Source organism: Trachinotus anak, unplaced genomic scaffold, assembly GCF_046630095.1.
Source record: "Trachinotus anak isolate AG129_WGS33_773 ecotype Australia unplaced genomic scaffold, CSIRO_AGI_Tana_v1 ptg000028l, whole genome shotgun sequence".
NCBI classification, from domain to species: domain Eukaryota; kingdom Metazoa; phylum Chordata; class Actinopteri; order Carangiformes; family Carangidae; genus Trachinotus; species Trachinotus anak.
The window spans coordinates 12176197-12192774 of NW_027273879.1; the positions used below are offsets into that span (position 1 = coordinate 12176197).

The window sequence follows — 16578 nt, forward strand, 5'->3', positions numbered from 1 at the left end:
ATGGGGTAAAATAGATTTCCAGCCACCGTTACTACTCCTTAGGGCTTTAAAATGCAAAGTTGGCATTTAGGTTTTCAATTGCTCAACAGGAGAAGGCATATGAGGGGAAAATGCTTTGTTTAACATTTGTTTTGGTATTAGAAATTTCACTTGAAACTTCACCAAACTAATGCACCACATAAAATTGATCCAACCATGAAAAAGCAGTAAAATATTTAGATCAACAATCCTCAGTTAGAGCTCGATATGCTGCCCGAGTGACTATAACTCAACACATCCTGCCGCTGCTTCACAGTAAGGAATTGAGTTCCTCTGTGGTTGTGCTATTACCAGTTAAGAAATCATCAAAAATAGTGTGTATAAACTAGTATGTATATAGAGTGTGTGTATATAAAGGAAGTGACAACTTTGACAGAGAATTGAATTATACAGCAATTTATGTGATTCCCATTTTTATGCACAGATCCATTACTGACTCTTTGTTCTGTTAGAGATTGTTCAACATTTTTTTTTTTTTTTTTTAAGTAATCAACAGGTCTTCATGTTGTAGATGACATCCTCTGGTATCTCATGTGCAGCAGGCTTTAGTTGTGGTGTTAATGTGTAGTGTAGCGTTGGCTGCAGTTAATGAGTGTTTTGTGGAAATAGAAATTTGCCCTATCTGCTAATTAAATTTGCTTTTCCTTAAGAGAGTAATTCAGCCTCGATCCATTATTATGCAAAGTACTGATAGATTTTCATATAAGATCTAATTTAGTATAGCATTAAAATGAATACAAATGATGACCACAACCACTAAAACATATGTCATGTCATATCCCCTTATTACTAGCTGGGTAAAGTTTACGGTATCGAGTCCCACGTGCTGTCACCTGCGGAGACCAAGGACCTGTATCCTCTGATGAACGTTGATGATCTGTATGGAACCCTGTATGTACCAAAAGATGGCACCATGGACCCAGCAGGCACCTGTACCACCCTGTCCAGAGCTGCCTCCGCCAGGGGAGCCACGGTAATGTGCAGTGATACGCTGACTGGTTGTTTTCTTTTTGGACCCTGACCATACGTCATATATTACAGTGGATATACACATTTGTAAGTGCAGTCTAGTAAACCAAATAAAAATCGGTTACCCTTCAGAAGTTATAGCATACTTTAATTTATTATTTTGAGGACATCAGAATGGTTCATTATGCCAAAAGTTAGACTACAACATTGCAATTAGAAGCCTATACAATGGCATTTTTTGATTGGTTTCTGTGCACTTTACATCATATTACAGCGTGTAAATTGTCATGTTCATTGGTCATTCAAAGTACCTTCATTTGGCTCTAGCATGTAATTTGTTCAAATTTTCTACTTTATACTCCAACAAGTTTGGGAGTTTGAGCTGCTGTTTTTTGTGACATAACACAGTGAATATAGCACACTTAATAGCACCCTTATCTGAACAAGGGAATCTAGTGTAGATAGCCATGTCATAACCTTGTGTGCAGCTGAACATGATCTTCAACACAAATTCAGCACAATACATACAGTAACACTGAGGCAATTTATTCCAAAGTGCTCTATTTTAAGATTGAGAGAGCGAGAGAGAAAAGGTAGGTTTTACACACACACACACACACACACACACACACACACACGCGCACACACACATACATACATACATACATACATATATATAACTATAACTGAAGCAAGACTTTTTATTAATAAAATGCAGACTTGAGGCTTTAGTCTGGCTTTTTGGCCCCATGAAAGCAGCAACTGTTGGGTAGATCACTATGGTAACTACATGGAGCTGGTGGAAAGCAGGCTATGAGATCCAAAAGCACTGTCCTAAAAATAACAAAATTACCAATAATTTTTCTTACACAATGTCACAATTCCAAGACTTTACCTAGCCTTACAATGCTAAAGCCACCACTGAAACCATGTGATGACTGAGTGGCAGAGTGTAGGTATTGTACTGTTTGTGGAGACGTTGTGTATGTCAGCTAACATGCACTAGTGTGCTAGCTGCTCTCTCTTTACATGTTTACAGCATTGTCAAAAATCAGTTTATTGTATGAGGGATTATGAAAATGGGAATATGAAGTGCGGCAAATTGTTTCCAATTTGTGTCATACCCCTTTCACAGCAGCATTGGTGAACACAAGGCTACACTTGGGAATAAAACTCTTTTCACATGCTCTGTAGGCAGATATTAAAAAAGGCTCAAATATTATTTGATGGATTTACTGTACAACTCCTCTGTCCTCTCCTCCATGAGAATAACTCCTCACTGTCCTCTTGAAATCAGGTGATCGAGAACTGCCCTGTGACTGGTATTCAAGTACGGACAGATGATCTCGGGGTGAAGAGGGTAAAGGCAGTGGAGACCCCTCATGGGACTATTGAGACGCCTTGTGTGGTGAACTGTGCAGGTGAGATTCAGACAAAAAAAGACAAAAAAAACCAGCATGGGTGACAAGGATTTTGGTTTTGTTTGAACAATGTGTCCTCAGGGAGATATAAAGGAGTGTTAATTGAATGATCTCCCTGCTGATGCAAGTATGGCAAATAAAAGAGAGGCTGCATAGTGGTTTGAAATTGCTTTTTGCCTTGGATGCAAGGCGGTTATGATTTTGCATGTTCTGTCTGTGTTTGTTACGTGCAGGTGTGTGGGCCACCAAGCTGGGGGAAATGGCCGGAGTCAAGGTGCCTCTTATAGCAATGCATCATGCCTACGTAGTGACAGAGAGAATTGAAGGCATACAGGTAGGACGGCCATCTGTCATATCTAAACAGCTTGACTGGTTAAAAATATGTTTCGCTAAAAATATAATCAAGCATTGGCACACCACTCTGTAGGCCCTGATAGCACACTGGCAAATGGCAGATATGTTTTTCTGAGTCCAAAAATGATTGTGGTTTTGTTAATATCAGGCACTTTAAAGTTAGCTGTAATGTTCTATTTTCCATCTTCAAGGTTTCCAGGCTGAATGTTTGTTGAAATACACAATCACCTTAACTTATCGTAGAGCTTGTTAATGTAGCTACTTTAAAAAAAATAAGCTCAGACAAATGTTAATTATTTTATTGTTATGACTATGTAAAGCAGCATGATGCTTCCAACAACTTATAACCTTTCAAAACAGGTTATAAGTTGTATGATTGTATGTGTAATGCCTTGTGACAGTTGTTGTAGGATATATTTCATTTAATAATGAAACACACTTCGGCTTATTGAATTGATTTGGTACTTTGAACTTACTTCATGGTCTCCTGCTGCACTGAAGCTTTAGTGTTGTCCCTCATTTGTAAGTGGCTTTGGAAAGAAGCCTCTGCCGAAAGAGTAAATGTAAAATATTTCTGGAAATGCAAATTATATTTTGAAGAAATACACACAACATCTTTTGAGGCAACTTAATCATTTTCAAGTGAGTGAGTCAGTCAACAACCCTGATTGAGAGTGCTTTAATACGCCGCTTGACTTCATGGTTTGGTCACTTGAACTGCAGGCTGAGGAATAAGCTGGTAAGAGTAGCTAGCATTGCCAGCAAAATAATTGGGAAGCGCCAGATGAGACCGAGTGAGCTGTGTAAAGCCAGGACAAGAGAGAAAGCCTTAAGCATCCTGACAGACAATTCTCATCCTTTTACTCTCTCAGTTTGACACTCTCAAGGCACTACAGGATGCCTTTTGCAACCCAAAAAAAATTTCAGCACTGTTAAAACTGTGCCACAAATCTTGCTCTACAGTATCTTATGTTATGTTTTAATGTTTTATCTGAAGTATTCTTACTGTAATTTTACTTGTTTATTATAGTGTACTTCAGACTTCAGTCTTAATGGTATCTTGTTACCACATCTGTTATTTATGGCACTTGTTTTTACCTGTTCTCGTGCTGTGTTTATGTATTGGTGAGCCAAAAAGCAACGCAAGGTATTCTGTTCTATTCTATTCTCTAGCTAATTTGCATAATTTACAATGCATTATTCAGTCATACTCAAAGACTATATTATTGTAATTTAGATTTTATTGTTCATTTAGTTCCCCCATGGAGACAGAAATTCCCTCATCTGTATGCATTAGGTTTATATGGCCAACAGGGGGCACTGTGACCACACAAGTTTCCGCCTATAATGGCCCAGACTGTTGGGGTGTGCTGGAATGGTGCGTGTTTGCGTAAGACAGAAAGGGAGATTGTTTTGTTTGTATGCATAAATGTTGGGCATGTGTGCGCACACACGTCTGACATGGCTTGTGATCATGATTTGCTGTAACTGTGTGACTGTGAGTCTTGTGTGCGTTAGATTTAGTTAGTGTACACATGCATAACTGTGCTCATCCTCTGCAGGCTGGTGGTTTTAGGCGGGCTGTCAGAGCGTCGCTGTGTTATGTAGTTTAAGAGCAGCTTAACCAGCATTACTGCTACATCATGTACACTGTCATCAGCCCACACACAAAATGACACACTCACATACTCAGATGCTGTGAGGAAATCTGTTCCCACCAGGGTGAGCGACTTCAGGTCAAACATCAAATGCTGACCGCAGGTCTGTGTGTGAACAGATGTGTTTTTGCTATGAAATGCTGTGGTACCTTTAAATTAAAAAAAAAAACTGGCTTGCTGATTAGTACTTGCTGACAGTAACTGGTGTGTGTTTTCATCTGTGTGAGGAGATGAAGGACAGAATGCATTGCAGTGCTCAGTATTGATCACATGGAGTAAACTGCCACACAGAGGAGAGAGGAAAGGAGCAGGTTGGCTTTTACTAAGTATAGTGAGTCGTTTTCCAAATGTCATCATGTTCATTGATATTTTGGTTTTGTACCCAGAGAGCCAATTGACTTTAAAATAACTATTCATTAGACACTTGTACAAGATTATTTACTGGGGTGCAGGAGGATGAATGTTTCCCTCTGTTGTGTTTTGAAAGAAAGATTTCACGGTTTGTTAGTTGCTACAGTACCATACATAAAGAAACGCTACGGTTTGTTAAGGTATGTCATGGTATGTGCCACTGGCTTTTAAGGGAATGTCACGTCCCGCACTGTAGACACTCTTCTTATGCCATTGTGTAAAGTACCAAGAAGCACTGAATACCGTGTGAGAATCTGGGTGGCGTAAAGCAAAAATTTTTTAGCATTTCCTTTTTTTTCCCCCAATCAACTTTTTTTTGTCGATTTTAAAGATAATTCTAGTCCAATTATCTGGTTTAAAAAAACAAAAAAAAACAAAAGATAGTTTTGTCTTGTATGTTTGGATGAATATGTTTGGATGAATTCATGTTTTGATCACGTTTTGAATGCATCCACTTCAATCTTCACTCTTTGCAGAACATGCCAAATGTCAGGGACCATGATGCATCAGTGTACCTGCGCCTCCAAGGTGATGCCCTATCTGTGGGTGGCTATGAGCAGAATCCCATCTTCTGGGATGAGGTAAGCTTGAATATTGTCTAATGATTAACCATCTCATTCTCTGTCAATAGCTTTGTGACTCCGATACCTCACATATCGACTGTGTTTTCCTGAGTGAGAGACATGACGTAATGTCTGTCTTGTTTGACATAAAATCAAATACTTCAATTAGGTAGCTGAATAAAATTTAATCCTGTTTATATACTTCTCATTCTCTCTGTCAGCGTGACCTCATCTCTTATTTACTCCGTTTTCTTTCCCTGGTCTTCATTACTTACTGCTGCATTAGCTTGGAGGTCAAACTGTGTTCATAACAGGACTCATAAGCGTGTGTGTGTGTGTGTGTGTGTGTGTGTGTGTGTGTGTGTGTGTGTGTGTGTGTGTGTGTGTGTGTATTCACTATTCTTTCCACAGTGGTGAAAGGAAGTACTGAGCTCCTTTATCTAAATGGCTATACCATCATAATTTCATTTGTTACTCTATTGTAAATAAAAAAATCCTGCGTTCAAAATAAAAGCACAGAGATGCTATAAGCAAAATGTAGCAGCTGTTGGCAGGAAACCAAAGAAGCATATTTCCCAAAATGTCAAACTATTCCTTTATGAGAAGAAAATTGATACTACTGACTTTTCTGTATCTGGGAGGAAGCTAGCCTAGCTTAACATTAAGACTGGAAGTAGGGGGAAACAGCTAGCCTGGTTCGCACTAAAATTATACTGTAAGAGATGCTAGTAGGCACCAGCACCTCAGTGCACTGAAGAACATGTTGTATATCTTTGGTTTAACCTGTACAAAAACTGAAGCGTAGCAACAGCAAGGTTTTACTGGCTGTTACGTTTTGACTGAGCCAGGCTAGCAGTTTTCCCCTGTTTCCAGTCTTTGCGCTGAGCTCACGTTCCGCTGGTTCTAGCTTCATATTTGGATTACAGAGTTGAGAGCGGTATCAATCCTCTCATCTAACCCTCGGCAAGAAAGTGAATAAGCATATTTCCCCAAATGATGAATAATTTGTATGGAGCCGGACTCAGGATGTGTTTTGAATTAGCATAGCTTGAAGAGTGGAGGCAGGGGGTACAGCTAGTCTGGCTCCATCAAAAGGTAAAAAAAAAATATGCATGGTCTTAAGCTGACATCTAATTTGTAGTGCAAAAAAGTAATTGAACAGATAACTGAAGTCAAATACTGAAAGTTCTTCCATGGCTTGAGTAAAGACACGAATAACTGCTGAAACATTAGAAAAGTTTGTTTTTTTCCATAACAAAGAGTTTTAAATCAAAATCATAAGTAAGTTATCATAAAAGTGTCATCCATGATGAAACTCATTACTTGTCTTATTACCTTCACACTAGATATTTCAACCCATAACTTTAATGACCCCATAACAGTTCTTTTAGCACCACCCACAAACCTTTTATATTTTTAGCTTCACTACTGTCGAAATCGCTTTTATTGGAACATAAAGCATGACTGTAAAGGACTGAAATAACAGAACAAATTATTCAAACTATTCTTTGGCAACAAAGCAACTCCTCAGTCAGTTCTTTCATTCACACACTGACTCTTTAAAAGGATGGTTGACTGTGGCAATTGATCTTTATAAAAACCTTTGAACTGACTGGTCTTGGTCCTAATGGATGTGCACTTTCTCTCAAAAACAGTTTTCTAGAGCAGTTTGTCAACCGGTCTGGCAGGTTTGGTGGCAGGCCCCTCTGCTCCTTTTCCTGTCCTTGTGTTCCACACTTAAAGCTCTTCACTCCTCAGTCAGAATATTTATTTATTCCGTTAAATCAGTTCTCTTACAAAGCAATATAATCCTAGACCTGTACCATTCACAATTAAAGATTACCGTCTGGTCATTATGTGTCCATGTGTGAGAATGAGCTATAGAAATGCAAAGGAAGAATGTCCCAGTACTGATATCAAAACTATATGAGTCTAATAAAAGGTAGAGTCCAAAAATGTTGATATAATGGAAATAATCAAAAAATATATTTAGTCTCAGTTTCTATAAAAGGAGACACGGGGTTTTTGCAGAACACTGATAATATCTTCTTGCCTCTGAGTGACTTCATGACTTTCTGTCTTTCCGTCTGGCTGCCTCCCTGTCTACAGACTCCTCAGTGGTTTTACACTTTAGAGGATTTCTTTGTGCAAAAGCAGCTTCTTTTGTTCTCATTCTGCAGCTGAGCGTTGCTTTGATGTCTTGAGGCGGATGGTGGAAGAAAGAGAGGAGATACAGAAAGGAGAATTAGCGGGGAGACGGGGAGAGAATAGAGGATGCCTACTGAGTGAAGATGAGCAGGATCGATGGCTTGGGAGGGATTGAGAGAAGTGTGATGTCTAGGACAAAGAGCACTGCTCTTCAGATACTCCAGTTGAGTGTCAGTGCTCGGTAATAATGCAGAATTCTTTGTTCACATGAAAGCAGCTGCTGTCAGCTTGCACATCCATGTGACATTCAAGTCTTAATCAAAACTGAAAGCGTCACCATTGACGTTCATTGTACAGCCTGCTGATCAGAACTGCTGATATTTAACACATTTTAGGCAGTAAGTTGATGCTGTTGTCCAGAGTGATATGGCAGTGACTCCATAAAACAGTCGCCCTCTGAAAGTAAGAGCATGACTCCTTCAGGAGGAAGTGGGAATGGGAGGAGCCGGGATGGAGAAGAGTCAAGTTTTAGTGGAGGGGTGACCAGATCAGTGTCAGGATATAGGGAGAAATGCGTGACTGATTAAAATGGCAGCACAGAGCACAAGCTGGTGTGCCGGACTTTTCGATTTTGAGCACCCTGAGTCAGCCAGATTAGTGTGGGAGGGGAGACTTTTAAAGGCGAGGCAGTCTGCGCTTGCTCGGCATGAGTTGTAGGAGCTAAAGGCCACATTTTGGCCCGGCTGACGAGAACTGAGTTGCAGAAGTCCAGATGGGAGCAAATTAAAGCGCGAGCAAGGACCTGAGAGGGAAGGTGTGATTTGACAGATGTTGATTCCCTGGTGAGAAAGAGTAGATTCAACAGACTCTTAACAGGGTAATGCAACTGCAGTGTGCACCTCACGCACACACTCGGCTCTCTACAGCATCATGTATTGGACTGAAAATGCTAAACTTTTTGTTAATCGTGATGAAGCAGAAAAAAGAAAAAGGGAACATTAGTAAATATGACAGTTACTTTGAGCTGGTGCACCAGCACTGAACATCCAAAAATCTACTTTGGTAGTGTGGATTAATTTTGTGGAAAATATGAACAAAACAGTCAGAGCTGAGTATCTTTCTGAAATGTATCTACTCATTTTGATAATAATTAATAATAATAATCATAATAATAATGATAAAAGTTGTTCCAAAATTGGGGCATTTTTGAAAGAAAAGTGTAAAAATTGACAAGAGCAACATCCCAAAACAGGCAGCTGTTTTTTGACATGCTTGAGTTTTGGCAGCATTAGCACAAGTACTTACATATACATCTGCTTTTAAGGTTACAAAAAATAAGAATGTCATGTATTTGTGTTTTCTTTCCCAGGTGTCTGATAAGTTTGCCTTCAGTTTGTTTGACCTGGACTGGGATGTATTCATGCAACATATTGAGGGTGCAATCAACAGAGTCCCTGTTTTGGAGCAGACAGGCATCAAGTCCACTGTCTGTGGACCAGGTACATGCACACGCTCATGCACACGCACACAAACAGCAGTTCAACAGGAAAATCCTGCAGGCCCTTCTTGCAGATTTCTTCTAACATTATGGATTACAGCAGGGAACAAGCAACTTTCATGACACTTCTAATTTAAAAGTGAAACATATCCATCTATGAAATATATTATTATAGCTATATAGCAGTATAGCAATATGGGAGCTATATATAGCTCTCATGAATACGTAAACGCTGAATACGTCAACTAGCAGGCTATGTTTCATGTTTGTGGAAGAGATAGTTTCATCAGCTCAAGCCTGACTCCTTGTCCAGGCAATATCACGTTGCCATGTTGGTTGAGTGAGCCAATCTATAGCTGTGCAGGCTGAAGAGTTTCAGTAAAGAATTGGATTTTTCATCATCATATTGTGATGCAGCTGAGCTACTTGGAGTGTGTGTGAGTGAATGATTTTATGAAGTAAAACAAGTGACACCTGAAACAAACATTGACACAAATACACTTGCATATCTAGACAGATGGAAGACGGAAAACAGAAAAATGGAGAAGGAAATCTGAGGGAGACAGAAAGAAAGAGCTAAGTATAAACATAAATGTAGAACTGGAGACATTAATGGAGATATAAAGAGGGAAAGAAAGACAAATGGATGGTAGCGCCAAAAAGAAGGAGAGATGAAATTTAGAAAAACTATGATGGGAAGAAAAAATAAAAAAACCTTAAATAAATAAAGACGGAGCTCAGAGGGAGATGAAACTCCGATGAAGATGTCGTTGTAGACCATCTCCCCACCTGTGACACTCACATAAAGGTTCGCTTTTGTTTCATTTCAGATGTTGTATTTAAATTATAAGTACACCACACTGAGCAATGAATTTTCACAGTGGGCTTACTGAGCCCTTGACTGTTTCCTCAGCGAGGAATTGGCAGAATTGAGAAGTACTCTCAACCATGATCCAGGTATTATGAGTACCTTGAGTACCTGTGGTGAGGATAGAAAAATAAGAAAAATGCCACATAAAAAAGTGTATTGGTAATTCCTTCTTCAGGGGGTTGGTTTAGGATGAAGGTTAGAGGTTAAATATGTTTTCTTCTGGCATTTTCAGCAGGCAATTGGATATTGTAGGTGAACATCTTTGTGTGTTTGTGCGTGTTCGTGTGCACTGTATGTGAGGGAGAGTGAATGCATGTGTGTATTTTTAGCCCTGGTGAGTGAAGTACTTGACCTTGGGTCTCCCTCTCTTTGAGTTCAGTTCAATGGCACAACTATAGCACTTACATATTTATGTGTTTACTGGGCTTTCGCTCTCTCTCTGAAGGGTCAACTCTATCCCTTAACTATAAGACTTGAAAGACATAGAGGACACATAAATGTCACTGGAGCTTTTACACAAAATACAAGTGTTATTAGCAACAATATTTCACCTCTGTGGTTAGTTTGTGTATTCTGCATTTGTTTCCAGTGTTACCTACAAAGTTTCTCTCTCTGTCCATTTTCAGAATCATTCACAGCAGACCATAAGCCGCTGATGGGAGAAGCGCCAGAGGTCAGAGGTTTCTTCCTGGGATGTGGCTTTAACAGTGCTGGTAAGTGCTGTGGGGGCAGAAAGATCAAAGGAGGGGCTGGGTTGGGGTGGGGGGCTTTTAAAGCAACAAAAGAATAGAAAGGGAGAGAAATGAAGAGTGCATCATGACAACGGAGAGTGTGAAGACATCTCCAGTCAACCTATTAACTTTATAAACTTGGTATTCTTTCTAATACGTCCTGGTTTAGAGCTTTCCCATGAGGAAACAATGAAGTGATGGAGCGAGAAAGGTCAGAGGAATTTTCAAAGAAAGTAAATATACAGGACGAAAACAAGCAAGGAGGTTGAAGAGTGTTTTTCCTAGCCTTTGACCGTGCCTTCATCAATCTCTGTGGATACTCTCAAGGTACAAATGAATAATGAAGTGCTTTTGGAGTCCATGGAGGACGCACACATACACGTACAAACAGCAACTCGAGTCATTTCCCTCCTTCACTCACAGATGAGTTTACCTCTGACACTAGATCGGGAGGAATGCGAGCATCTCAACAATCTGAAAAACATGGACAGAAGGGGCGTAAAGAGTAAAGTCATCGCCATTAGTGTTAACAAACAGTTGAGAGAAGGCTTTTTTCTGCATTAGAGAAAATGATTACAGGGTTGAGCCCTGCAGTTTGACAATGGCTTTGGCACTGCAGAGAGGTGGAGTCCTAAGTGACACATGGCATTTACATCTACTCTTTTGGCAGATGCTTTTATCCAAAGCACCTTACAAGTGAGGGACAGCACTCGAGACCTTTGAGTAAGCACTGAGTACTAAATCTGTACAATAAGACAAAGTACAAAGAGATCGTGGCAAGAAGGGCACAGTGAGTGTGAGTTAGGCATTCAGGGTGCTAGAGGTAATATAAGAGAAGTGGCTTTCAAGATAGATACATTTGCTAGAGATTCTTGAAAATGGAGAGGAAGGCCGTGCTCCGATGGCTTTTGGTGGCTCGTTCCATCATTATGGAACCACAAATGTGGGCAGTCTGGACTGAGATGGACTTTTGTGCAGGTATGGTAATGCCAGACAATGGAGCACAAGGCTTTAGGATTAAGTTCAGCTAAACAGGTGAAGATTTAGAAGTCACTCTGTGGGCAAGTGGGGGACTTGAATTTGATTTGGATGGGCATAGGTAGACAGTGGAGGTCAATGAGCAGCGTTTTTGGTTGATCAAAAACTAGATGTGCCACTGCATTATGGACCACATTAATTCAGTAACAAACTAAGTGATTAATAAATAAATAAGTAATGGACACATATTTTTAATGAATATAATGCTTCAGCCTTTTTATACAAATAAATGCAAAGTTCCTATATGAATGGAGGTAGATAAAATATTGTTGCTCCCTAATCATCTACACCGTCTCTAGTGCCATGCTGGGACCGAGCTAACTGAAATAGACCCAGCTGATATCACAGTGCCTTTATAATAAGGGTTTTTCCACCAACCATGCAAAGCAAGAATGGTCCAAATGCCTTCTACATATTTGATCTACACACTTGCACTCTGCGAGCAAACACACAATGGAAACTGCCTAGTTTTTATCAAAGGAGGTGCTTGAATTTCTACTTTTCCCTATGTTGTCTTTTCTTCCTCCTCTCTATGTCTGTCACTCTCTCTCTTCCCCTTGTATCTGTGTCCCTCTGGCACGGGAAAAGTCTTCTGTCCATTTCACTTCATCATACAAAAACACATGCATGCACATTATCGCTCAAGGCTCAAGGCATGGCAAGAACTGGGGGATAATTAATAAACCACAGAGTAAAAATCGATTCACACTCATCATTGAGTGCTCTGTAACCTTTTTAAGCCTCCAGTTGTTTTGTTCTACTTGGTGGGGTTCATTTGTGTTTCGAAGCAATGAGTAACTCTTTAATTGCTTTTAACTGCTGGACCTCTTACCTAGCCGTACCGCCATCTTGTTTATAATCACAGCCATGAGCTGAGGCTAGCCATAATCATTTTATGACATTATAAGGCACAGAAAATTGCCTGTATTTAGCCAGCACAATATGAAGGCTGAAATAAAACCATTGGGTTCAGTGGCATATTTCTTTTTGTCAGGATACTCAGTGAGCAAATAGCATTAAGACCTCGTTCCCCAATCTAGCTACAGTTGCACTTTGGCATGATGGTACCCCATCATTTCAGCTCGGCCTGAAACAGATTCACCTCTTACAAAGCACAGTTCTGATCATTTGCAGGTGAAGATGTCTAGACCTCAAAGCTACACAGTGTTGCTGCAGCAGCATTTCAGTAAATTTAAATGTGGAGTTAAATTTAAATACAGTCAAACAACAATGACAGTTAAACGAATAGTTGAGCGTTTTGACAAATACATTTTGGGTTCTTTCCAAGAATGATGGTGAATATGAAGCTACAGCTAGCAGCCAGTTATCTTAGCTTAGCATAGAGACTGGACTGGGGGGGGGGGGCTAGTGTTATTTAGGGCTGCAACTAATGATTGTTTTCTTTATTGATTAATATGCTTTTTATTTTGTAAAATAATCGATTTGTCTGTAAAGTGACCATAAATTCTGAAAACTGCCAGTTATTATTTCCCACAGACTAAGGTGGTGTCTTCAAATATTTTGTCTGACCAGCAGCTGACAGAAGATATTTAGTTTAAGTGAAGTCAAATCTATTTTATTTATATAGTGCCAAATCATGACAGAAGTTATCTCAAGGCACATTTTTATACAGAGTAATAATAGTACAATTTTTTTAGAGACCCAAAATTCCCCCATGAGCAAGGACCTGGCAAAAGTGGCAAAGAAGAACTCCTCTGAGAGAGAGAGAGAGAAAGAGAGAGAGAGAGAGAGAGAGAGAGAGAGAGAGAGAGAGAGAGAGAGAGAGAGAGAGAGAGAGAGAGAGAGAGAGAGAGAGAGAGAATATGTATAATACTACTAATAATAATAATAATAAATGTTTACTGCCATTTGTAACAAAGAAAAGCATCAAATCAAATCAGTAGCTAGAAATGGCAAACATCTGACATTTTTCCTTCAAAATATGTCTGAAATATCAGGTGCTAATTAATTTTCTGTCGATTGACTAATCGATTAACTGACCTATGAGTTCTAGTGTTAATTAAAGAGATAAAGATGTGCTGGTTGGCAGACTTTGTTACCATTGGACAGAGCCAGGTGAGGTGTTTTCCCATTTCCAGTCTCTTTGCTAAACTAACTGTCCCCTGGCTGTAGCTTCATATTAGCATGTGCACAACAAAGGAATATCAATTTTCTCATCTAATTCTCGGCAGAAAAGCAATTAAGTGTAGTTCCCACAATGTCGAACACTTTCTGTGTTTATGTTAGATTCATATCTTATCTTCATATGCCTACAACTGACATGACTTATTTACTAATTTACACAATGACATAGTCACACATCTCATTTGTGCATAAAGACAAATGTAAAGGTTTGCGTTTTAGGGGGAGTTGTGCAGTGGAACTACTTTTATGTGAACAGCAGCCAGGCCCATTGACTGTGTGCAGCTCCTCAGTGTTGACACATTGAGGTTGTCAGGTTGAGGTTATGCTGCACATAAGTGCTCAGTTTATTTACAGGTTAAAATAAGTAGTTACATAGTAGGATAATAGATGCTGGTATCCATGTTTTTGGACTTTGGACAGAACAAAGCTAGCTGTTTCCCCGTGCCACCAATCTTTACAAATCCTGACCCCCAGCTCTGGACTTAATGCACATACAGTGGGTTGGTAAGACCATTTTCCAAAATGTAGCTTTAAGTGTAACCATAGTTTCTAGAAAACATTAATTTTTACTTGGCACAAAGATTTTAAAGATGAACTGATAAGATTTTGCTGGGCAAAGGGCAAAAGGTCAAGGTCATGCCTCACATTCATGAGAATGCTATATGTCAGGAAGGCCCAGAGGGAATTTCATTACATCTGGCACAAACATTCACTTGGATTCAAGGATGAACTGATTAGAATTGTTGGTCAAAGGTCAAACAGTCATTGTTTTTGGGCAAAACTCACAAATTTATTTAATAGGATAAAATAACGATCAACTTCACTGTGGCATCATAATGTTCTGCAAAAACATATCTGGCCATTATTCAATGCTGTAATCCAACAATATTTCCTCCAACTGGGCTGGTTGGCGGAGGCACACAACTGTAAGGCAGTAATTCTAGTTCAACAAAGCTTAGCACTGTGTTTACCTGGATGTCTAAATGTCTTTTCACATGCAAATCACCAAGTGCATGGTTACTGGGCTGCTATGATAGAGAAGAATAAATACAATTATGTGTGTTTTCTCCCTCTGTAAAAGCATCATTTAAATTACTGGCAACATCACAGTAAGTGCAAATGTCAGAAAAGGGACAGAGGGCTGATATCTAAAGACAATCTGAGACCAATGCAGAAGAGAGGAGAGGGAATGAAGGATAATGACATAGAAAGGAACAAATGTTTGCACAGCATAAATGAACAATAATAGAATGAGACACAGATAGCAAGTACAAGGACGGAGAGGAGGGGGGGACAGGATGACTGGAAGCCTGAGCATGAGGGTTCACACGCAGATACACGCTCACACATCAGCGTGGTTATCTTTGGTGACATTTATCAGTGCCACCCCGCCTTGCTGGTTGTCTCCACAGCATCTTGGGAGAACTTGATCACCCCCCTCTTGCCCTCCTCCCTCTCTGTCCATCCCTGCAACCCATCCATCCATCCATCCCGCCCGCCATTCAAACGTCCACCCAGGCTTGACCCGGAGTGACAGTGCCCGCAGATGAGTGAAGCGATGAGAGATGGAGGGAGAGGGGATGCTGTGAGAGGTGGAGATAGAGGGTTGAAGGAGGGATGCAAGGACACACTGGTCGTGCTGCCGCATATTGATGTTGTGCTCACAGCACGTGCAGGAGTGTGTATATGTGCACATCCATGTGCACGTGTGCACACACACACACACACACACACACACACACACACACACACACCACTCAGACATATGATATATGCAAATTACCAGCAACACAGCACAAGAAGGGGGTTGCTAAAAGGGAGCTGCTCATTAACCCAGCAGTTTTGGGACTGGATGGATAAAATATTGAATTGCCAGTGTTTGTTGAGTTGGTCGAGTTGAAACAAACAGAATGCTGCAGCCTGTGGGCGCAGCTGATGAGGTCAGATTGCTTAGGGGCAGCTGTGAGCAAGGGTCAAATGATGGAACAAAGGTCAAAACAATCCTCTGTAGGTCTGATGACATATAAAGGCTGTGGCAGAGGACCAAAACTCTTCTCCTCTCTTCCCTTCCCAAGTAGTGCTTGTGTAGTGGAACCAATAATCTGAGATAATCAAATTAAAATTGTTTTTGTTCGGCCACTAACAATCATTTTCATTATCAGTTAACCTGTCTTTTTTCCTTTTTTGAATCATTTAATTTACAAAATTTGAAGGTCTCTGCCCAAAGTGACATCTTTTGTTTTGTTTTTTTTATCATCACTCCAAAATAGTGCTGTATCCTCTGGGATATTGGAAATAATCAGTAGTAATACCAATCCAAAAGCCAAGGATATTTCATTAAAAATGTTATATAAAGACAGATAAAAAGCAAATACTTATGTTCATGAAGTTAGAACCAGCAAGTGATTTATTGATGATTAAATTGATTAATCAACTAATTTCCTCAGCAGTATATTTTCTTTTAGGAATTGGTTGTGATGCTGCTCATAACAGTTTCTGTGTCATCCTTGCTCTTTCTGTGTCAGGAATGATGCTGGGGGGTGGTTGTGGTAGAGAGCTGGCTCACTGGATCATACACGGCCGCCCTGAAAAGGACATGTATGGATACGACATCAGGTACATCAATGCACACAAACACTGTGCAGAAACACATAAAGGTCATGAGCAGTGGCAGTTACCACAGGAAGTTTTGCAGGTCTGGTGCCACTCCTCAAAGCTGAACATGATTTTGA

General features: G+C 40.0%; 1 protein-coding gene across 3 annotated transcripts in view; it reads left to right on the top strand.

Moving 5' to 3' along the window:
* The window catches only part of sardh (sarcosine dehydrogenase), a 42468-nt gene that overhangs the window by 4691 nt on the left and 21199 nt on the right, over positions 1 to 16578 (top strand). For all 3 annotated transcript variants that reach the window (XM_071466285.1, XM_071466283.1, XM_071466284.1), the window contains exons 5-11: positions 833 to 1012; positions 2306 to 2429; positions 2663 to 2763; positions 5329 to 5433; positions 8933 to 9062; positions 10559 to 10645; positions 16372 to 16462. In XM_071466285.1, coding sequence (XP_071322386.1) covers positions 833 to 1012; positions 2306 to 2429; positions 2663 to 2763; positions 5329 to 5433; positions 8933 to 9062; positions 10559 to 10645; positions 16372 to 16462 — 818 coding nt within the window. The remainder of the gene's footprint in view (positions 1 to 832; positions 1013 to 2305; positions 2430 to 2662; positions 2764 to 5328; positions 5434 to 8932; positions 9063 to 10558; positions 10646 to 16371; positions 16463 to 16578) is intronic.